Source organism: Corythoichthys intestinalis, chromosome 12 (assembly GCF_030265065.1).
Source record: "Corythoichthys intestinalis isolate RoL2023-P3 chromosome 12, ASM3026506v1, whole genome shotgun sequence".
Classification (NCBI taxonomy): Eukaryota; Metazoa; Chordata; class Actinopteri; order Syngnathiformes; family Syngnathidae; genus Corythoichthys; species Corythoichthys intestinalis.
In genome coordinates, this window is record NC_080406.1 from 43,243,153 (window position 1) to 43,266,625 (window position 23,473).

General features: G+C 39.9%; 1 protein-coding gene across 4 annotated transcripts; it reads right to left on the reverse strand.

Moving 5' to 3' along the window:
* Positions 1–1,200: 1,200 nt before the first annotated feature.
* On the reverse strand, positions 1,201–23,002 carry LOC130927219 (NADP-dependent malic enzyme, mitochondrial-like). Of its 4 annotated transcripts, none has more exons than XM_057852888.1 (14): positions 22,836–23,002; positions 22,361–22,548; positions 13,266–13,399; positions 12,994–13,143; positions 11,188–11,263; positions 10,854–11,119; positions 10,675–10,784; positions 10,506–10,603; positions 9,612–9,725; positions 9,447–9,552; positions 6,544–6,686; positions 6,286–6,459; positions 5,206–5,304; positions 1,201–1,731 (listed from the first exon to the last, which is right to left on the reverse strand). In XM_057852888.1, exons 2-14 carry the CDS (start codon positions 22,541–22,543, stop codon positions 1,570–1,572), a joined length of 1,815 nt encoding a protein of 604 aa, XP_057708871.1. In that variant the 5' UTR covers positions 22,544–22,548; positions 22,836–23,002; the 3' UTR covers positions 1,201–1,569. The 4 variants fall into 4 exon arrangements, with proteins under 4 accessions (XP_057708871.1, XP_057708872.1, XP_057708874.1 ...); XM_057852889.1 differs by having other exon boundaries at positions 22,361–22,553; positions 22,836–23,001; XM_057852891.1 differs by lacking the exons at positions 22,361–22,548; positions 22,836–23,002 and adding an exon at positions 21,919–22,066.
* Between the last annotated feature and the right edge of the window lie 471 nt (positions 23,003–23,473).

The window sequence follows — 23,473 nt, forward strand, 5'->3', positions numbered from 1 at the left end:
TACTTAAAAATGAATGAATGCGGTTGGCTGTGGAAGCTTTTTTCTTCTACAAACGTGATTGTATAAATACTTATTTTTTCCAGACGTATTAGGGCAGAATTCTCTTGGTTAAAAAAAAAAAAAAAAAAGAACAATAAATAAATAAATAAAATTTTTAAAACCTGCTAGGTGTAGACATGGCCCGAGACAATCAAATTTAATGCCGTCGATAACTAACACTTTCCTTGTCCCAGTACTCATTCATTTTAGTAAAAGCAAAGGCAAAGACAATGACAAGCGAAATAGAAAAGGCAGAGAAAAAACGTGCAATTGTTTTTCCGTTTGTGTTTTTCAATAGCAAAAAGTAAAATTCAATGATAAAATAAACTTTATTTCTCTTTATTTGTTTTTTAATTTTTGCACTCCTGTGATTCCATATTGAATATCGTAGTATCGTAGATACGGTTGCCAATACAATTTATTTACTGTAATACCTATGATATCCACTTAGAGTCACTATTGCCAAAGAAGTGTGTAAACCAATGAATGAAGGTCGGATGCGTTTATATATGTGACTGTCAAGATATAATTACAGTTACTACTGTCAGTAGTGTTTCGATCGATGAATTAATTTCATAGTAATTGCTGTATCGATTGAGTCATATGGAATTTGCTCAAAACAACGGCAATGCAATGGACGATCAAACCGCAATGGAAGCACGTCGTCACACATAAATGTGGCATACATAAATGCCATGCCATGGATAAATCAATAAAAGTGTTTATAAAAGTGTGAATAAATGACAGTTACATCACAATTCCAGACTTGAGACTGTTTTTGCCTTCACAGTTCCCTGAAGAAGTTTGGATTTGGCATAACGCATTTTCATGATTTCATGATGATGTGCGATTCTCATTGAACATCACTTATTAGAAACTCATTACTCCAATCCATATACGGAAGCTCGTCAGTTTCATTTAGCATGACATATCTTAACTCTATGCATACTAGTGTCTTCTTAAAAGGTACGAGTTCATTTATATGGGCCTAAAACTGCAAGTGATCAAACTGTTTTGGAATGGTAAATATCACCTATGTTTATAGAAGTAATTTAAAAAAATGAATTTTATGTCTAAATCTAACACCTGGTTTAGTTAAAAAAAAAAATAATAATATGACTTATCGATTTGAAAAAATCCATGAACAAAAACAATCATGACTTTGGAAAACTTAAGTATAAAGTTTAATATCCATTTTGAAAACTTTAAGCATGAAACCACACCTTCGACTCATCATCACACATTAAAAAGTCACATCGATGCCCTTAATCTGCTCCCGATTTACAGTAAATGACACAAATTTGGCAGGGACAGCTGCTAGGTGATTAAACTGATGACTCTGGAAGAGGCACAAAGACTTGTTGTATTGAAGTAGTTATGAGAGGATGGAGTGTGACATTAAAGGTTATGTTTTGTCCTAGGTATACTGTCAGTAGTGGTGCGTAATGCAAAGAAACGCTGATCTAAACTATTTAAAAAAAGTAATAATAATACAAAATCAGCAGTATGACACAAACAGGCTGGCAATGATCAAACATCCTGCACGTTCATGGCCTCCTGCGGCCAAGTGTAAGAGTCCAGTGTGAACGAATCGTAGTCTGGGCTGTAGATATGCGAGAGAACAAATGCTTCCTTGTCTTTTGGTTCCGGATATAGCGACGCCATGTTATTCTTGTATGCATAGTTGACAATCTGGATACACACAAACAAAAATAATTAGGCGACCGCAAAGCTTCTTGAAATGCAGATGTGAATAACTTGACCCCGAATAAGTATAAAAGGGATGGATTAATGGGCTATTTACAGTGAGGAGCAGAAGTATTTACTCCCCTTGTGATTTTGCAAGTTCACTCTCTTAGAAAATAGGTATAGGCCTGAAATTTCAATCATAGATGCATTTCCACATAGAGAGCCATAATCTAAAAAAAAAAAAAAAAAAATCGAAACTCACATTGTATGATTATTAGGGCTGTCAAAATTATCACGTTAACGGGCGGTAATTAATTTTTAAAATTAATCACGTTAAAATATTTGACGCAATTAACGCACATGCCCCGCTCAGACAGATGACAGTACAGTGAAATGCCCACATGTTAATTGTGTTTTATGGAGTTTTGCCGCCCTCTGCTGGCGCTTGGGTGTGACTGATTCTATAGACCCTACCCACCGACGTCACAAAATCACGTGATCGCTGTATTGTTCCGCCCCCTTGTCCGTCATTTTGTGTCTGTATTATCAATGGTCTCAATTGATCGAGCAATTTATAATGCATTTCATGGAAGACCCGGTGCTTTCGGATGCCGTAAACTCACTTGATGCGTTGCATAAAAGGCGTTATGTGGAAAAGCTTCAGTTTATCCATTCGCCAGATCCATATTTGATGCCTAAATCGATGTTTTTCGACCCGCTGTCTCTGCCGTATTTGCCTGATATCTGCTAGCTACCCTGATATGTACAACTATCTTGTTCACACAAAATCAGCCTATTCTCACGAAAGTTTGAAAAACTTTAAGAGCTTGGAGGCTTATAAATACTTCGTTGCTGGTTGGGTGAAACAGGTCCTCGTCCACGAAAATGCGGCAGGAATCTATCTTGTGCTTGGAAAGGTGAGTTACGAAATTTTCAATTCAAAATCTTTTGTTATTGCTAACATCCACTGTCAAGTCTAATGTATTTCATGTCATTTGTCAATGGAGCTAGGGCTTTTAATGTTTATATGGTTTAGCGATAGCACTCTCACTACATACATACGTGTATGTTGTCGGCGATTAGCCTAGCAATGATCTTAATTGTGGTTGTCAGCCCAAAACCCTCTAAATATATATTAAATGCATCTTACCAGATATAAAATGACTACTACATAATCTGTGGTAACCGTTTGGAGCCCAGTTTTCTCGTCGAATTGCAGCAGCCCATCTCGCTCTCTCCTCTCCGGGTCTCTCGGAATCCGGTAGAACTTCAAGTCTCTCTGTCTATCTTCTCTGTTATTGCAACCGACCGCCACACACGCCTTCACCATTTTGATATTTAATGTTAACGAGCAGAAAAACACGCCGTAAATAGGAGGAATGTACGTAGCCGTAACCGGTAAAGACGATGTTTTGACGGACAATTGGGCGGCACCAGTCAGGAGGGCGGAGTTGTGACGTCACGTGGGTAGGGTCTATAGGCTTCAGCACCCATGAGCATTGTGTAAGTAATTATTGACATCAACAATGGCGGGCTACTAGTTTATTTTTTGATTGAAATTTTTACAAATTTTATTAAAACGAAAACATTAAGAGGGGTTTTAATATAAAATTTCTATAACTTCTACTAACATTTATCTTTTAAGAACTACAAGTCTTTCTATCCATGGATCGCTTTAACAGAATGTTAAGAATGTTAATGCCATCTTGTTGATTTATTGTTATAATAAACAAATACAGTCCCTATGTACCGTATGTTGAATGTATATATCCATCTTGTGTCTTATCTTTCCATTCCAACAATAATTTACAGAAAAATATGGCATATTTTATAGATGGTTTGAATTGCGATTAATTGCGATTAATTAATTTTTAAGCTATAATTAACTTGATTAAAAATTTTAATCGTTTGACAGCCCTAATGGTTATTCAATAATTTATTTGTAATTTACTGGGGTTCATAAGTATTTGTATCCCTGAGAATCAGAAATAATTATGACATTCAAAGAGTTGTCAGTCTGCCTTAAAAAAGTCCACCTTCACCCCATGAGTAACGACCCACCCACCAGCCGTTTAAGCTCTATATTGTCACTTGTGGACCCCACAGTCAGTCATAATCCAACTACTACCATGGGCAAGACCAGAGAGCTTTCGAAAGACACCAGAGAAAAAAAATTGTTGAGCTCTACAAAGCTGGAAAAGGCTATGGGACAATTGGAAAGCAGCTTGGTGAGAATAAAACAAGATGCAGAAATTGTTAGAAAATGAAAAAGGCTGAAGACGACTGACAATCTACCCCGAACTGGGGCTCCATGTAAAATCTCTCCTCATGGGGCATTACTCATGATGAGAAAAGTGAGGGCTCAGTCTAGAACTATACGGCAGGACTTGGTCGATGACCTGAAGAGAGCTGGATGTTTCAAAGGCTACCGTCAGTAGAACACTACGGTTCATTGGTTCAAAACCCTGCATTGCTCAGAAGGTTTCCCTGTTAAAGCCAGTACATGTGAAGGCCCATCTGAAGTTTGCAAGGGACCATCTGAATGATGCAAAAGGGTCATGGGAGAAAGTCATGTAGTCAGATGAGACCAAAGTACTTTTTGGTGCAAACTTTACTCGTCGTGTGTGGAGGAAAAAGGATGAGTACAATCCCAAGAACACCATCCCCACTGTGAAGTATGGAGATAGAAACCTAATGTTTAGGGCTGCTTTTCGGCAAAGGGGACAGGCCAACTGTACTGAATAAATCAGAGGATGAATAGTGAAATACATAGTCAGATATTGAGCCACAACCTCCTTCCCTCAGTCAGATACTTGAAGATGAGTCATCACAGCCAAGCGGACCAAGGAGTGGCTGCGTAAAATGGATGTCAAAGTTCTGGAGTGGCCTAGCCGGTCTCCAGACCTCAATCCAATAGAAAATCTTTGGACGGAGCGGAAACTTTGTGTTTTTCAACGACAGCCCAGAACCTCGACAGATCTAGCATACACTACTGTATGGATCTCGAGAAGATTTGTGTGGAGGAATGGGCAAAAATCCCTGTTTTCATATGTTAAAGCCTGATTAAGAACAACCGAAAGCGTCTGCCCTCTGTAATTGTAAACAAAGGCTTCTACACTAAATTTTAGCACTGATTTTCTTAGGGGTACAAACACTTATGAACCCCAGTAAATTACAAATAAATTATTGAAAAATCATCCACCGTGAGTTCCGGATTTCTTTTTTTTTTTTTTTTAAGATTATGTCTCTATAAATGGAACTGCATCTATGATTGAAATTTCAGACCTTTACCTATTTTCTAGGTGGGTGAACTTGCAAAATCACAAGGGGTGCAAATAATTTTACTCCCCACTGTATATGCTCTGGCAAATGTCCAATTGGGCTTAGGTATACGCTGTGTTTGAATGATTGCCATGGTCTTCTTCCACAAATAATTACAATTTTAACAAAATAGCAAGATATTATTTAATGTCAAACCTTGACAGCAATCTTAAAGGACACCTCTCTGATGGTGTTGAGAGGAGGGTAGAGTCGCCCCTCAGCCAAATGCTCCTCAGTCACCATGTCAGCAATGGCCTGACAAACAAACACACAGTAATGACTAGAGGCGTGCGAAATTTCCGATTCGTAGATTATTCGCGATTTGGCCGTGGAAGATTCTAGAACGATTCACGAACAACCAAATTCCGATTATTGAATTATACCAGGTATAGCAGAACTAAAACACAGTCAGCGCGGTCTTCGGGACACAATGAGGAACGGACCGAAAGTAAATATCGTGTACAACTCATGCCGCTAGATAAAAAACATAACAAAACAATAATACGTGGCGGCGGCCAACAGCTGCTTCAAACAACGCCCAGTTGCTAGTTGCTACAAACATACGGACACATACGGCTATAATAGATATCACATATATGTAGAACTAGATACAAAATGACAGACGACGGCGGCGTTAAAACATATAAAGAGAACTAGATGAGAAATGACAGATTTGCCGTTTAGTAGTTGCCGCGTTGTGAACAGCCGCCATCTTAAAGCAGTAGACTTCTCTAGAAGGCTCTGTTGTAGCAAACCTAAATAACGTTTTATCTAAAATACTCCTAAATGGGCAAAATCTTGACTTGAATCTATCTTTAAATGAAGAAACAGTTTTAAAACTTTGACATGTCGAAAGTAGACTGAAGGGAAATTATGGACTAACGATAGCAATTTTAACAACTTTAACGGTTGATTCACATCATTAAATTAATTAAATGTAGTTTAAAGCTGCTGATACAGACTGGGGACTTGAGTATTTTATTTACTGTTTTTAACTGTTAACTAGATCATGAAATATTAGTTTCGTTAAGCCTGAGGGGATTTTTGAACAAATTTGGAACTAATGTACAACACATTAAAAGCGTGGGGGGCGGGTAAAATCAATAATCGATTTATAATCGAATCGGAGCCTCTGAATTGTAATCGAATCGTTAGGTGCCCAAAGATTCCCACATCTAGTAATGACAGAAATGGTTTGTTGGTGAAGGTCATATTAATGAAAAATGAAAAAAGGACCTCTGCAGTGGTGAGGAAAATGTCATCGGATATGTGGCGAACGCCGCAGGCGATGACACCCAATGCCACCCCGGGGAACACGTAGGCGTTGTTTCCCTGGCCGGGGTAAAACGAGCGCCCATCGGCCAGAGTCACTTTGTTGAATGGACTCCCGCTAGCAAAGATTCCGCGTCCCTAATTGAAAACGCAAAAGCTTCGTAAACACAAAATTTTCATCTCACAGGATCACCAGCTTGCAAAAGTCTATGGAGTTCCTACCTCTGTAAGATTGTAACACTGCTCTGCCGTACACTCGGCCTTGCTGGTGGGGTTGCTAAGGGCAAAAATGATGGGCCGCTCATTGTTGGCCGCCATATCCTTAATTATCTTCTCGGTGAATGCGCCTGCAATGGCTGCGACTCCTTCACATTCATGAAAACAAAACAACAGTACGTTATAGATCAGCTACGTTGCGTGAATGTTTGCTGCCTCATGTAGTTGATTTCTTTTTCAACCATCACATGAAATAATGCATTAGATTAGATTACACATGCAAATTATTCTTCATATCCACTAAAATATTAATTAAACAAGCAAAATTGATAGAGAATTTTTCCGCTGTGATAGGTGTTTACCCTAGATAGTTGCCTGCTGAGTCATCCACCTGAATCAATTTAACCCAGCAGCCAAAATCAGTGCCCTTCTTGCCTTGAGGAAAAAGACATCACATGGTGGTTGTAATTACCTTTTGTATGACTGACACCACCATGTGTCAAGGTAGCCCACAGAGCATGCGTGACATCTGAGCCTTGGGGGCTACCTGATGCTTACGATCAACATGTCAGTGAACCCTGCTCAACATAAAGCTCCGAAAATAAAAATCTACAACACAAAAACAAACATAACTATTTTCAACTACCGGTGTCTATAAAAATCTACAACACAAAAACAAACATAACTATTTACAACTACTGGTATTTATATTTACTATTTACTTAGTAACATTCCCTATCTAATTGTTGAGGATTTTCTCCTTTTTCTGTATTATATAAGTATTTTAGTGAAAAAAAACATACTGAATCACTGCAAAAAGACAACAGAGAAAATTAAAATGCAGGTAGTCCCCGGGTTATGAACGAGTTCCGTTAATACGCTGGCGGCGTATATTTCCACGAAAGTCGAAATAAACACTTTAGGTTCCCCTAAATATCAAAATAACTATCCAAATACATGTATTATACGTCACTGTACCTTCCTCGCCAAGACGTTGGCGCCAAGTCCTAGCTAGACAGCGAGCTAAGCTCCGAAATGACGATGTCAGTCGTCCATGTGGTTTGCTGACTATATTCAGCTCATGACGTCAACACTTGCAAAATGAAACTAAAATAAAAAATGAAATTAAATCAGTTTCATCTTCAATTCCACCAATTCAAATTTGTGTTTAACAAACTGCTGATACAGCAATAACAATCCACACAAACGATTAGCATGTAGCAATTAGCGATGTCCGCACATTATCAAAAACAATCACATAATCTCACCCCAAGTATTAGAACACAATTGAAAACCAACAATAAACAGTATAAAAGGTGTGAAGGAATCTGACCTTTTAGCCAGATAGCCGGAATCACGCCAACCGAACCAACAACCCGGGCCGGCGAAACCCCGAAAACCCAGCCAAAAGGCCAAATTCCGCGCGTTCGCCTTAGTCTTAACCCCTTGTACTGACTCCATTTTAAAAGCTGGAAAAAGGCTTCGAACCACAAGCTGGAAAAAGGCTTCGAACCACAAGTTGACAATTTATTCAGGTCGACAGTGATCAAACGGCAAGGTAAAACAGCAAATAGGTCCCCGACAGAGAGGCAATTCTGGACCAAAGGTCAGCAAAACAACGAGCACATTGGAATATACCTGAGAAGTGACAGTTGTTAGCTAAACGCTCAGTCTCTTTGAAGTCTGCGGTACGGCAGGCTCGACGAAGGCTGTGCCTGGGTTTTGTTTAGGATAATTCTTCTGTTGCAGATTTGGGCGGTCAAGTTCATGCGTAAACGTTCATTGCTGGGTCATGGTTACTGATGCAACTGAGGTGGGAGGTTTGGCCTGCCTTGAAGCCTGAGAGGCGCCGAGCTATCAGACTTAGTTCTTTTTGTTATTGGGTGTTGTGGTAGTACAGGACGTCCCGCCATTTGTTCTGGACTGTCCTGAAGAGCTGATTGCGGGATTTGGTGTTGCAGACGTGGGCTTGTAGGAGTCTTGCCTATCACCTGGTAGTCAGCATCAATCTTGCTCAGTCAGCTGCATGACGCAAGTGTTGGGCTTCCGTGGTCAGAAGGCGTCATATATCTCTTATGCCCTACAGTATGTCAAATATATCCTGCTTGTTTTCCTTAAACTATGATATAAATACTATTTATTTCATATTGGGTACGTTAGAGTAATACAAACAGTAAATACGAGAAAAGCTACTATTCCCTTCAGGTGTTATACACAGCCGTTGCCCCTGTGGATGCTTCACAAGCAACAAATGTGCGCGCAGGCTTACAGCTGTGAACTATGCCCTCTGTCTCTTACTCGTCTCGCCCACTTTTTTGTGGGCGTAAATGCGCTCTTAGTGTGTGCGTTCTTTTTCTTGTGTCCATGCGCTCTGTGCTTCGCGTGCGGAAGTACTCCCTGCTCTGCTCTTCCTTTGCCAAAATAAAAGCATGCGTCACAAAACAAAAGTCAACATTATATATTATATATATGTATATGTATGTATATACTTTTTTTTTTTTTAATTTAAACCACCTGGAGACAAAATGGCGGGCGAGACTCGGGCGTCGTAAAGTCGAAATCACGTAAGTCAGGTACGTCGTAACACGGGGACTACCTGTATAATACTACTAATAATAAGGGTGATTGTTCCATGGTGTTTTACCCTTAGAAGGGAGATCTACTCCAACTCACCCAAAACCCCAATGAGGAGCAGCGCTATAGAAAATGGATGGCTGGATACACAATTGCATGGCCTGTGTATGAGGAATTGCGCTAAATTTAGCAGAATGCTAAAGAAAAGAAATCACCTCCAGCAAGCTTATGCGTTTTCCATCAAACGGATGAAAGAAAAAGGGACATAGGTTATATTACATGTGGTTCAGGGAACAATAATGATCGTCGTACAATGACTTCTGCATTCCACTCACCAATTATGGCAGTAGGCTTGATGGTGTGCACCACTTCCTCCAAGGTCCTCAAGTGGGGATGCTCATGCGCAAACTCCTCTTTCTCATGGTTCAGATGACTTCGACCCTGAACAAGAAGCATTTGGTTTTATCTTTTTCCACAAAGCATGCCCTTGATGGCGTTACCTTCACAATGAGACCTTTGGAGTCCACCATCCAGATCCTTTTGGAGGCTTCACTTCGAGACAAGCCCTCCTTGGCCATGGCCATCATAAGCAGGTGAGCAATGCCCAAAGCGGCCTGACATGAACAGATCACACAAAGTTTAAATTTACTTGAAAGTGCTAGAAAGTGTTGTTCTGCAACTTTAATATTATCTAGGTCTGACCCAGGTAGTGTTATTCTGTTTTTATTTTATTTTTTTTTAATGAGATTTCTTCGGTGCGCCGCACAACCGAACCGTTTGACCGATCGGCACCGTTCAAATATTTAAACGACCGGAATTTTCACGCGATGCAAGGAATTTTTCGTACGACCCCAAAAAAATTTCCGTTCGCCCGTAAACGTATGGACACATGATTTCCCATTCATTTCCAATGTCATTCACATTGCACTGATGTCATTGACGGCCATGTATTTTAGGGCTATGCACGTTAATACCATTGACATTGTATGTCAATTCTATTGATGTTTGATGATGTTGAAATTTCCCATTCATTTTCTATGGCAAAAAAAACAAATGTCTTCAAATCAACAGGAAATGACCAGATATGTCCCCAAATGACCTGATATGACCAGGCCAGCCCCCCAAATGACCTGATATGACCAGGTCACGCCCCCTAAATGACCTGATATGACCAGGCCACGCCCCCCCCAAATGTCCCCAAATGACCTGATATGGCCAGGACGTGTCCCCCAAAATGTCCCTAAATCAAAAGGAAGTGACCTGATATTGTCCCCAAACGAACCTGGGCGGAGCTAAGATCTGATTCTTCACACGGCAAAGACCCAGAGTAATTTCTCCAGAAATTGCCATTTCTAGTATATGCATATATTTTTTAAAATCAATAAAGTAATCACCTCGCCGGCACCCTGGAAAACGAACTTGTGGTCAGACAATTTATCTTTGGTGATCTTCAAAGCTGCCAACAACCCAGCCACCGCGACAGACGCCGTGCCTATTTGAGAACATAAACGTTGCATGATGCACAATATTGTTGTCATGTAAAATATGCGCCTAGTAGGCAACCTTGAATGTCGTCGTTGAAGGTACAGTAGCGATTCCTGTATTTGTTGAGAATGCGGAAAGCGTTGCTGTTGGCAAAATCCTCAAATTGAATCAGGCAGTTCATCCCATACCTGCAGGGTGACATAAAGACGCATTAAGACAGCAAAATGGAATAGCATCGCTGCCATTCTCCTACATACTTGTCCGTCACGGCCTGCATGAACTCGTCGATAAGCTCGTCGTACTCCTTCCCGCGGATTCTGTTATGCTTTAAGCCAATGTACAGGGGATCGTTGAGTAGGTTCTGGTTATCGGTTCCCACGTCCAGCAACACAGGGAGGCACTGCTGTGGCCGAACTCCGCCACAGGCGGTGTACAACGCCAATTTCCCCACAGGAATACCCATGCCGTAGCTGCCCAGATCCCCTAGCCCGAGGATACGCTCACCGTCTGTCACTACGATAGCCTAAATGAAAAAAAAAGACAAAGAACTTGATTGTATGGAGTTAAGAGGAAAGATGGAGGAAGACCTACCTTTATGTTCTCTTCAGGCCAGGAGTTGAGCAGTGTTGCAATGTGGCCTCTATCATGGATGGTGATGAAAAGTCCACTGTGAATGAAAAAAGCTTATGAATGGCCCGATATTCTATCCAGTACTGCGTAATATTCAAGCTGGTTTCATCAAAATCAATTTCCTATACTTGTAATGTGTTTCGTAAATATTTCACGTCATATTATCATAAAGAATACCAGACACATACAGTATGTGGGCCAGCCATTTTCAACATGGGCCTTCACTAATACAACATTGTCACTAGCAGAGACTTCATAATGATATTGATGGGTCACATCCGTCATCCACTGCGCCATGCCTTAAAGTAGGGGGCCTGCCCACATCAAGAGGAGTTATTCTCAAACACACGCATGCAGCGATAACACCGGATTTAGATTGAAAAAGTACTAAAGCTGTACCGCATACGATAAGAAAGGATTGTCTCAGGAGTGATTTGTTCGAGGATTCAAGGTAATTATTATATTTTTCGTACCATGCATGCATTTTGAAACGTTGTGAAAAAAAATCAATGGGAGAAATTAGCCGCATTGGTGTCACAGTTTGCAATATATACGTAAAATAAATGGTAACTTTTTTTGCTTTTAATCAAGAATCGAGACTGTTTTTGTTGGTTTATGCAGGAAGAAGGGTGTGTTTGGGCCTTCTTCTGTTACAGATTTGGGCGGTCAAGTTTGTGTGTCACCGTTGCTGGGTCATGGTTAATGAGGCAACTGAGGTGGGAGGTTCGGTGCGCCTCAGTGTCTGAGAGGCGCTGAGCTATCAAACTTCTTCTCTCAAAGTTCTTTTTGTTATCGGGTGTTGTAGTAGTACAGGACATCCCGCCATTTGTTCTGGACTGTCCTGAAGAGTTGATTGCGGGATTTGGTGTTGCAGACGTGGGCTTGTAGATGTCTTGCCTATCACCTGATAGTCACCGTCAATCTCGCTAAGTCATCTGCATGACGCACGCGTTGGGCTACCGTGGTCAGAAGGCGTCATGTATCTCTTATGCCCTACGTCAAATGTATTCTGCTTGTTTTCCTTAAACTATGATATAAATGATATCTATTTTATATTGGGTACGTTAGAGAAATACAAACAGTAAAACAGTCAATACGAGAAACGGTACTATTCCTTCAATGGCCAAAATAAAAAGCAACTTGTCGCGATCAGCCTCAATCTTTGTTGTTTACATTCGCATGGAACGCGTTGAGGTAGGAACTTGTTCGCTCCGAGTGGGATAGGTCCAACTTCTGACCTTCCTCGAATGCAACGTGAGCACGAGTGGCCGAAGCACTCCTCTCTATTGTGGCCGTATTACTCATCTAAAAAAATAGTCCTGCAGAATGAAATGAATTACGGCAGTTTTTTTGTGACATTGTTTTGGCCTCATGGGTGTTTTGGAACAATGATCTGCATTTTGAATTTATTGGACTACGTTAGATCTGTTCGTAGATCTGTATCGTTTTTTATTGGCATGCTAAATTGACCTCATTAACTCACGGTAGCTTAGCCACTCCATATGCCTTAAATAACTTACCAACTGCACGAAACTTGTTGAAATCAACTCCACCAATTAATTAAGCCCCCAGTAACTTGAAGATTAAGCCTAACGTCAAAAATTCTGAACTTACGCTCTAACATAAAAATTGTACTTTTCTGGCATCGACTATCTTCTTGGAAAATTCAGAACTTGAGGAATTTTTAAATCTCCACTCATTCTTTAAACCTAATGTTCTTATTTTCTCATAATGTTTGATAAAAAGCATTATGTGTCCTGATCTTACCGTGGCCTCCTGAAGGCCAGGCCATACTGCTGGCAGGCCAAGCCAACAGTTGGCGTGTAGACGATGGGCATGAATTCCTCGATATCCGACGTGAGCACTCGGTAAAAGAGCTTCTCGTTCCTGTCTTGTAGCGTCATCAGCAGGATGTACCTAAGATACAACAGTGCGAGATTAAAAAAAGGAGACGCAACTTCCATTCTAGTTTGTTTACCATCCCGTTGTATAATATATTATAATATTTCAATTACTGTACTTAAAAGTTTTGTTCTTACTTGTCGAGAGGATTGACACGTGTTTCATAACTCTTCATGACACGAAGCACTTGGACATCCTGGGACAAAAAGCAAGGGGGAAGCAGGCCGTGGATGCCCAGCTGCAAGCGCTCTTCCAGGGTGAATGCCATTCCCTAAAAAGAGGAATTGGATGCTAAATTAAAACCAGATTTAAGTGCTTCCAGACTGTTTCAATTTAAGGCAGCACTAGGTAACTTTTCAACCTTTATAAAATATTTTCACAACATCTGTGATATGTTGACTGACAACTAGTTGAATGACACCTCTTTTATATCTTGAGGGGTTCTTTATTGCTTTCACCGGCACTAATTAACATTAAGGTGGGTGGCAGGAACCCTGCCACAAACAAAAAATAATACAAATGTGCTGACTGCTATACAGCATGTCACTTCCCACTTTCTCCATTCGTTATAAAGACGGAAGTTGATGCGAACGCTTTCGCACGAATTCTGCAAAGATGGGGGAGCAACAAAAGAGACAAAAATTTTTGTTTGAGGAGAAGAAGAAAGGGAGGCCAACAGGATATGTATATTTAGCCACACTAAGACACACGGTTGGTAACCGTCATATGCTATTGTTTCGCCACAACTGGATTCATTACCTTAGTACTATTCATCCTTCACACAGCCACTGGAAACAGAAATGTTGTTTAATCCATCTGCAGGTGAACGGGAGATTGTTTTTGATTGATTGCTAATTTTATGACACTGTGCGTGTGTGCGCTGGTCTTCATGGAACTCGCAGCGTTAGTTCTCATGGGAAACGCAGTATTCCTCAAGGCAAAACACTATAGCTTTTGTCCACCGGCGTTGCTAAAATCGACCAAAACCGAAAATTTACTTGCTTTAAATTTTTTAAAGAATAATCTACAGCAAAGGTGTTCAACTGTTGGGTAACAGGCACATACTGTAAGTAAGGGTATCAAAGTGTCAGGGAATCTCAAGTTTGAACTCCAAGACAAGTGTTTCCTCGATAGCTCAATTAGAAAAATGAATACGACCCCAACCATGGATTGCTTTGCTTCGAAGGCTTTATGAACAAGAGCTCTCGGGTACAAAATGATGTGACTCAGCCAAGAGCTGTGATCACCCAGAAGTACAAAGAAGTACAATAGAGGCTGGACATTTATACTGTTGAAAGGGCAGTGCCGAAGCCCACCGTGAAACGAAACTTACTAAGAAACGACCTCATCATCTCACAAACCTGAGTATTTTTCCGACCAAAAACATCTTTGAGCTGAGAGCTTAAACACCTGCTCTGGCTAGAACGATGATAAGAAACCACAGTCCTCCCTTTTATTCATTTAGGGCATATTGAAAAACATAGCAATATTTGGGCATATTGTGATACAGTCTACAATCGTCAAGGCCATGGGAAGGCACACTCAAATAGATTAATATAACACCGACGCTCTATGCTACAATGTTCTCATACAAGCATAACAAAAGCACACAAAATATGATGTATAATGGTTGTGTTTTAAGCGTGAATAAAATTCTCTCACACAAAGTACAGTGATATTTTCCAAAATATGAATTTTCTTAGACTTCGTTGTATAAAAATGCAACATAACCTTAGACCAAAACAGTAACAATTGATGCATTAGTCTTTTGAAACACTGACCATGTCTGCTGTGGAGTTGGAGCGTTGACAGGTGTGATATTGATGCTATTAATTCTGTCCAATGGTGCGGCAGACTGAACTTACTCCCCTCGTCTCTGCTGTGGTTTGCCCTCTGAATGCTTGCACTATGAAATTTCCTCCTCCAAAGGAATTCCTTCCTATTCAGTGTGAAAAGTTGTCCAACTAGCCTGCCTCAATGTCCCAGGTGCTTGCAGAAGACTAAAGACAAATTGTTTTGACTCTAAACAAGTAAGAGTCACAACTGTTTTAGACCTTGAAGCCATGGACACTGTTGCAGAATACACTTGTATTATTCCTATTTTACACACATGCATCATGTGCTCTAGGCCAGCGGTCTCAAACCGACTCCACAAAGGGCCGCAGTGGGTCCTGGTTTTTGTTCCAACAGATCCAGCACAAACAGTTCAACCAATGAGGTTTCTACTAACATAAGCAGCACCTGATTGCAATCAACTGATTACACTTGTAAGAAACCAGATTGGTGAAAAGGTATTTGTCTCGTTTGGTTGGAATGAAATCCAGTACCCCCTGCGGCCCTTTGAGGACCGGTTTGAGACCACTGCTCTAGGCCAAAGAGGAAAAAGAACAACCTGATTGTTCTTAGCAGTTTAAATCAGTTGGACGAGTACGATAAGGTAGATTAGAGGGATGAAAAAAAAAAAAAAAAAAACAGATTTACGAAGCCAGAATTTAGGCCAAGATCATAAAAACGCTCTCACTGTCACAATACTTGTAGACTCATTTCCGGACTTGCGCTTCCCACAGCGAGTCAATGCAGAAATGCTGACTTAGATAGAACTGTGACCTTCCTCATGTCAAGTAAAACCAATAAAACTAGGCAGTTAGTCAGTGTCTAGATGAAGAAACTGAAATATTAAGGGAGTGGCATTTCCTGTTTTATTTTAGATTGAGAACAACAGCCTCGAAAAACCCGCTGATGACTCAATGAGGATGTTTGGCTTGGATCACCATGGAAAAAGTCAGTCCGTCTTTACAAGGAAAGTGTTTGACTTCAAAAAATGTGTTCTGCTTAAACAGACAGTAAATTTAAAAAATGTAAAACATTTATTTGTTATATTTTAGGCAGAGTTATGCGTATTTGTATAAATGATCCACAACTACCACCTAGTATGCAGGACGTTGTAGGGTAGATAAATGTCAAGTGTATGTAGTGACTCCTTGCAGTGACCTTGCTCTGGCAAATTCACTGTTATGGTTACTAGAAATTATCCCATTTATAGATATAAAACTTGATTAAACACTTAATCTAACAACAGGGCCAAACAGTAGTTAAAAAAATTATATTACAAGGTCTAAGGACCGTTGTAGAGTAACATACAGTGGGGAAAAAAGTATTTAGTCAGCCACCAATTGTGCATAGTCTCCCACTTAAAAAGATGAGTGAGGCCTGTAATTTTCATCATAGGTATGCCTCCACTATGAGAGAAGGAATGAGAAAAAAATTCAGAAAGTAACTTTGTTTGATTTTTAAGGAATTTATTTGCAAATTATGTTGGAAAAAAAGTATTTGGTCAAGAACAAAATCTAATCTCAAATTCTCAATACTTTGTTATGTACCCTTTGTTGGCAATAATGGAGGCCAAACGTTTTCTGTAACTCTTCACAAGCATTTCACACACTGTTGCAGGTATGTTGGCCCATTCCACCATGCAGATCTAATCAAGAGCAGCGATGTTTTCGGGCTGTCGTTGGGCAACATGGACTTTCAATTCCCTCCAAAGATCTTGTAGGGAGTTAAGATCTGGAGACCGGTTATGCGACTCAAAGACCTTGAAATGCTTCATACTAAGCCACTCTTTGTTTACCGGGCAATGGGTTTGGGCTCATTGTCATGTTGAAAGACCCAGCCACGTTTCATCTTCAATGCCCTTGCTGATGGAAGGAGATTTTCACTCAAAATCTCTCGGTACATGGCCCCATTCATTCTTTCGTTTACACAGATCAGTCGTCCTGGTCCCTTTGCAGAAAAACAGCCCCAAAGCATGATGTTTCCACCCCCATGCTTCACAGTAGGCATGGTGTTCTTTGGATACAAATCAACATTCTTTCTCCTTCAAACACGAGAAGTTGCGTTTCTACCAAAAAGTTTTATATTTTTGTTTCATCGACCATATGAAATTCTCCCAGTCCTCTTCTGGACCATCTAAATGCTCTCTAGCAAACTTCAGACGGGCCTGGACGTGTACTGGCTTAACCAGGGGGACACGTTTGGCACAGCAGGATTTGAGTCCCTGGTAGCGGAGTGTGTTATTGATGGTGGCGTTAGTTACTTTGGTCCCAGCTCCCCCCAAGTCATTCACGAGGTCCCCCCTTGTGGTTCTGGGATTTTTGCTCACTGTCCTTGTGACCATTTTGACCCCACAGGGTGAGATCTTGTATTGAGCCCCAGATCGAGGGAGATTATCAGTGGTCTATATTAGAGATGTCACGTCATTTTCAAAGTATCAGAATCGGCAAAAAAATATCGGCCATGCCTTTTTTTAATATATATACAGTATATATTTTAATTAAATCGTTTTCTAATTGTAGTTAACGTTACAGACGTAATATGTTACAGTCATCCAGAGTCTTTAGTTTAGGCTTAAGGTAGGGTTAGCAAATTTATCCCGATAACGGCGGCAATTAATTTTTTAAAAAATGTGTCACATTAAAATATTTAACGCAATTAAACCATGCGCTGCACGACCCTCTCACTCATTGTCGCGCTCAATCTGTAAAGACGCCGTTTTACCTATATAGAGATAAAAGGCAGCGCATAATGAGTAGAGTGAATGTTGGCAGCCTTTGGAGCCTTTTATTAATTGGCTAAAGCCTTGCAATCCCTCTCCCTATGATTAGAAATATCATGGGAAGCAATGTGGGGAAGCAAGGTGGCAATTGATCTTTGTCTTAACACCTTATGTTATTTCCCAACGCAGAGAAGATATATCAATTGGTAGTAGGCCTGAACGATATATCGTTTAAACATCGCCATCGCGATGTGCACGTGTGCAATAGTCCCATCGCAAGTACTTGCAATAGTTTTATTTTTTTTAATCCACAAATGTATGTTGCTCCATGCTTTCTCTGTCCTGAGTTGATCGCTTTAGTGACACTCACACAACCTCCCTGTCCCTCTCCCTCCCTCCCTCTCCTAGGTCTTTGTTCCTCTGCGCACTTGCTTATTAAAGTTAACGATGGTTGTGTTTGATCTTGCCACAGAGGCGGACTTCAATCACACCGCATCTTTCAGTCGTCGTTTAACTTGTTAAGCACTTGTTGCATGAAGGAAGCGTGCGCTGGAATGAATGTGTGTGCGTGGAAACGTTGGGGACAGCCGGTGTTCTGACGAATGGGTATGCTTTGTACACCTGTTGTGTTGTGTCCTGGAAATAAACACTAGAAGTGATTCTGCAGCCAAGGTAGATAAACAGAAGCATTAAATAAAGCAAAGCATTTTTCTACTACAGTACATTATTCTTGTTTAAAAATGATTCGATGATCTGCACGTGTGGTCCATGATTGGAAAGCTTAAAATCTCAACTTTCTGGGGGAAGAAAAATTTTTAACAGGAGGGCATTTTTTTAAAAAAAAGAAATGTTTTTTGAAATGTTTTTTAAACAGCAAAACCCTAGTTGGAGGTGAGAGCATGCGAGAGCAGAATTACAGACACCATGACTTTAACGAGATATTATCGCGTACTTATCTTGTTTCGATCCAAAAGCTCCATGTCGCATGTATCACTGAGTGTCAAGACACAGCTGTGACTGGCCGCAGCTGGATTATTTCATTTTATTTTATGGGTGAAACATGGTACTATAGCAGAAATCGCAGACATCAAGGAGTGGTCGAGATTTTCTTTTTCATATATTTACCCTTTTAAATGTTTTTTTCCCCAATTTTTCTTTTTTCGGGTAAGTTATTTATTATCTATCATAGCAGGGAAAATGCGACAGTAACAAAAAAATACAATTTAGCGAAAGTTATGAGGTAGATATCCGTGACTTTTTTACAGACGCCATATTTTTCATTGTGACATAATTTGTTTAAAAATTGAAAATATGCGAGTGAATCATTTTTTAAAGTTAGCCATATACATTTTGTAAAGCATATTTTAGGGGGAACATTTTGAAAAAAACATGTCCAATATATGTATAATATGTATCTTTTTTCAATGCAAAAAAAAAATATATATATATATTTTTTTTTTCTTTTTTTTTTTTTGCTTTTAATATCGCAATATAATATCGCAATATATATATATATATATATATATATATATATATATATATATATATATATATTTTTTTTTTCTTTTAATATCGCAATATAATATCGCAATATATTGCAACCTCGCAAAAAATCGCAGCAATAGTTTTTTCCAATATCGTTCAGGCCTAATTGGTAGCACTACACACAGTCATGGTTCCACTTCCCATCATGCATTTGGGATGGCCACAATATTATTTACTGAAAGCTCAACAAATACACTAGATGGCAATATTTAGTCACAATATACAAAGTCACAAGTCTTTCTATCCGTGGATCCCTCTCACAGAAAGAATGTTAATAATGTAAATGCCATCTTGAGAATTTACTGTCATAATAAACAAATACAGTACTTATGTACTGTATGTTGAATGTAATCAGAGTTTTATACATTTTTTTCTTAATGCATTGCCAAAATGTATATGATCGGGAATGATTGGAATTGAATCAGGAGCAAAAAAAAGCAATCGGATTGGGAAATATCGGGATCGGCAGATACTCAAACTAAAACGATTGGGATCGGATCGGGAGCAAAAAAAAAAACATGATCAGAAAAACCCTAGTCTCTATGTTTTCCATTTACTAATAATTGCTCTCACAGTTGATTTCTTCACACCAAACTGCTTCCCTATTGCAGATGAAGTCTTCCCAGTGAGGTTCAGGTCTACAATTTTGTTTCTTGCGTCCATTGACAGCTCTTTGGTCTTGGCCATAGTGGTGTGTGGCTGTTTGAGGTTGTGGACAGGTGTCTTTTATACTGAAAATGAGTTCAACCACTTGTCATTTATACAGGTAACGAGAGGAGGACAGAGGGGCCTCTTAAAGAAGATACAGCTCCGTGAGAGTCAGAAATCTTTCTATTTTATAGGTGACCAAATACTTATTTTTCACCATAATTTGCAAATATATTATTTAAAAATCAGACAAAAGTGATTTTTTTTCTCATTCTGTCTCTCATAGTTGAGGTTCACCTATGACGATAATTACAAGCCTCTCTCATCTTTTTAAGTGGGAGAACTTAAGCACAATTGGTGGATGACTAAATACTTCTTTTGCCCCATTGTATATTCATGGATTGGCATATGTGAATTTAAGTGATTATTTTTTTAACATGTCATTTAAGAAGATAATAACTTATATACAAATGTGGATGGGCCTTGTCCAGGGGAGTCAAAACTCATTTTTGTTGCAAAGGCAAACTGTAGATACAGTTTCCCTCGGGGGGCCATTTTTACCGTGTGTGAACCCATCACTCGTCTGATATTTTTACCAACAGAATATGTTGAATAATGGTTTTTACTAAACATGAAGTTGATTTGATTTCTTTGGCCACGCAAAAATAATGTGGCTGGCTTATAAACGTCCAATCCATTTGAACTGAGAAACCTTCAAGTTCAAATGGGTCCAATAGAAACCAGTGGCGGAGCTAGACTTTTATTCTTGGGGTGGCCAGGGGGTGGCCGAGGCTATTTCAGGGGGTCCACAGACTATAACAATACATTTGTTTCTTGACTTATCAATTGCAATCAGAGTGTCAAATGTTTAAATGTACATACTAAGCACACAGGTGATGAGATTTATGTATATAATTTGTTTACTAACTTGATAATAACTATTTTTTACAAAAATGGTGAAAATGCACCAACACATTCACAGTTACTCATACGTCTCCCCCCCCCCTTCTCTCTTATCAACATCTTAACGATGTAAAAAATGTAAAACACAACTTGGTAACAACTTTGTTATAATTAGTCTGAATTTGTATGTCATTATGTCACTAAATTATTTCCAGGAGATTGTAGATAAGTGATATGTATGTAAAAGTATGCAAAATAATTAATCCAAATATTTTAAGATAACTCATTCATTCATTCATCTTCCATGCCGCTTATTCCTCACGAGGGTCGCGGAGGTGCCGGAGCCTATCCCAGCTACTATTAAGATAAATATATTTCCATACAATGGCTTTCATACTATATGGAAGCCATTGTATGGAAATATATGGTAGAACTACTACTATAGAACTAAATATAAAAAATCAAGTTCCATACTTTCCATACTCACGTAGGAAACCTGTATCTGAAAAATTACTGCTGAAGTGAGCATGTGACTGCTTCTCAGACCAGAGAAGCTGCTTCTCTGCTCTGACTGACCTGGTGATGGGCAGTGTGTGCCAGATTCTTTATCATCCTGAGCCTGACTCGTCCCAGACTTGGATCGCTTTAAAAAGAGGTTATAAATCTTCGCCCCCTGCCTTTTCATTCTGAACTGTCCCTATGAAACAATGAGCCAGTCCTTTTAACGTTACTCCTAGCATCACTCATAATCACACAATGTTGGTAAATGATTAAATCCCTACTTCAAGCCTTAAAAAATTCAGGGCAAATAAACCAACGTAGACATAAATTTAATATTCTGACTTTTAAGCTAGTTGACAGCAGGCCCGGCCAACTACCGTGTTCACGTGACGTTTCATTTAAGGCAAGAGAGCATGAGACAGCTGGCTAATGCTCTACAATTATTGGAGAAACATGTATGTAAATAGCGACCCAAATGAATTAAATATAGACGTTAATATCGAGCGGCTGTTGGAAGCTGGACGACATGAGATAACGTTAACGTTTGCTTGATGCCGTGGCTCTCTGTTTTAGCGACAACAAAAAATCTCCTTCCTACAAATTTAAACATTGACTCATTAGGACACCAGCATAAAACTTACATTACGACGAGGATTTCAGTGGCTTGTGGGCAGGGTATCCAAGTTCGTCTCCTTGTTTGTTCTTGTCACTTTGTTTATCTTCCGTGTTCCGTTCCGTCAACAATGACCAAGTACTCAAATCTCAAATCTTCCTCCGTTTCAGTGGCGATTCTTCTTCTCCTCATGAAAGCAAATTTGCAACGCTTTATGGTACATAGCGCCAACTACTGTACAGGAAGGACTTAGCAGTCGGTGCCGCGATATGTCATTGTCAATCATCTGGGGTGGCACCTGGGGGGTCCAATCAGATTTTAGGGGGGTCCAGTGCTACCCCGGCCCCCCCTCTAGCTCCGCCACTGATAGAAACAAACTAATTCAAATTCACAGTAGAAGGATGAAAAGAGCCACATGATTGGACGTCCGTCATCGTCAACGGCACTGAAAGACTTCACGAGAGCCTCACCTTATTGAGGTGGGGGTTCCTAGTGATGTCATAGCCGCGCTTCTTGGTGCTAACGCTGCCTTTGCATCTCGCCCCGCCATGGCAAACCTTCGCCGCCTGTAAGGGCAGCCCGCCGGCCGCTACAACCGCAGTGGTCGAGCGTCGAAAGAGATGCAACGCCGCTCTCCTTGTGAGCGAATTCATGCTGCCTGGACTCAAACACAGAAACGCACAAGTCACAAGCTGGTAACAAGAAGCCGCAACAACGTCATTGACAGTCCAGACCCCTGTAAACAACCTGTTTCGGTCGTGAGGCGTGTTTCTCTTCAATTTGTAACATAAAATCCCACGTTTTCCCATTCAAAATAGAAATATATAAACACACAAGAACCATCCATTCAGAGAAATGTGTTTTTAAAAAGATGCCGCTAGCAAGCGGCTAAAATAGCCGATTGTGTCTGTGTGCGTCCAGCATCACCCCCCCCCGTACACTTACCAGGATTATACTAATATGACGCCGCCGTCTCTAAGGTGCGTTTCTTCATCAGCGGCTCCGGTAGATTCCAATCACTGCTGTCTTCTCGGCCTGAGTAGATTTTAGAGGTTGGGCCTCGTATAAACAGCTGATCCAGGATCATTTGACATTGACTTTAGATATGTTCTGCGGAGAGAGGTGTCACCGTTGTAGTGGCTATAGTATAGTAAATGAATCAAATATGATAAATTGAAGCTCCCTTTTCATTCCTAATAATGAAAGCTGTTCTCTATTAAAATAAATTATTATTTATTGACATTTGAAATATAATAGTCGTTGTTACAACCTTTTTTATATGTAAAACAGACCAGACATTGGATATATTTGAGCAACTTTCAGTTACGGCAACTTGCTTCAGGCTAGATCCCTGATGAACTTTGTGTGCCAATGTGACGAGCGTCATCACTTGTCGGCCATTTTGTAGCGGAGCCATTCGGTACAAAATGTTATCGTTAAACGAGAGTGTACTTTGAAATAGCTGTGGATTGCTCAATTCACGCTGATTTTCAAACATTTTATTATATAAATTCAAGAGATTTAGTATATTTACTGTATATTCGAAATAATAATAAGTCTTAAAAAAAAAAATCAAGGTCCAG

Coding starts and splice junctions, on each gene's coding strand:
- LOC130927219 (XM_057852888.1), bottom strand. CDS start 22,543: ATGAATTCGCTCACAAGGAGAGCGGCGTTGCATCTCTTTCGACGCTCG. Junction 10,604..10,674: donor CTTCAACGACGACATTCAAG/GTTGCCTACTAG, acceptor GTTCTCAAATAG/GCACGGCGTCTGTCGCGGTG. Junction 6,687..9,446: donor CAAGCCTACTGCCATAATTG/GTGAGTGGAATG, acceptor ATGAATGTGAAG/GAGTCGCAGCCATTGCAGGC.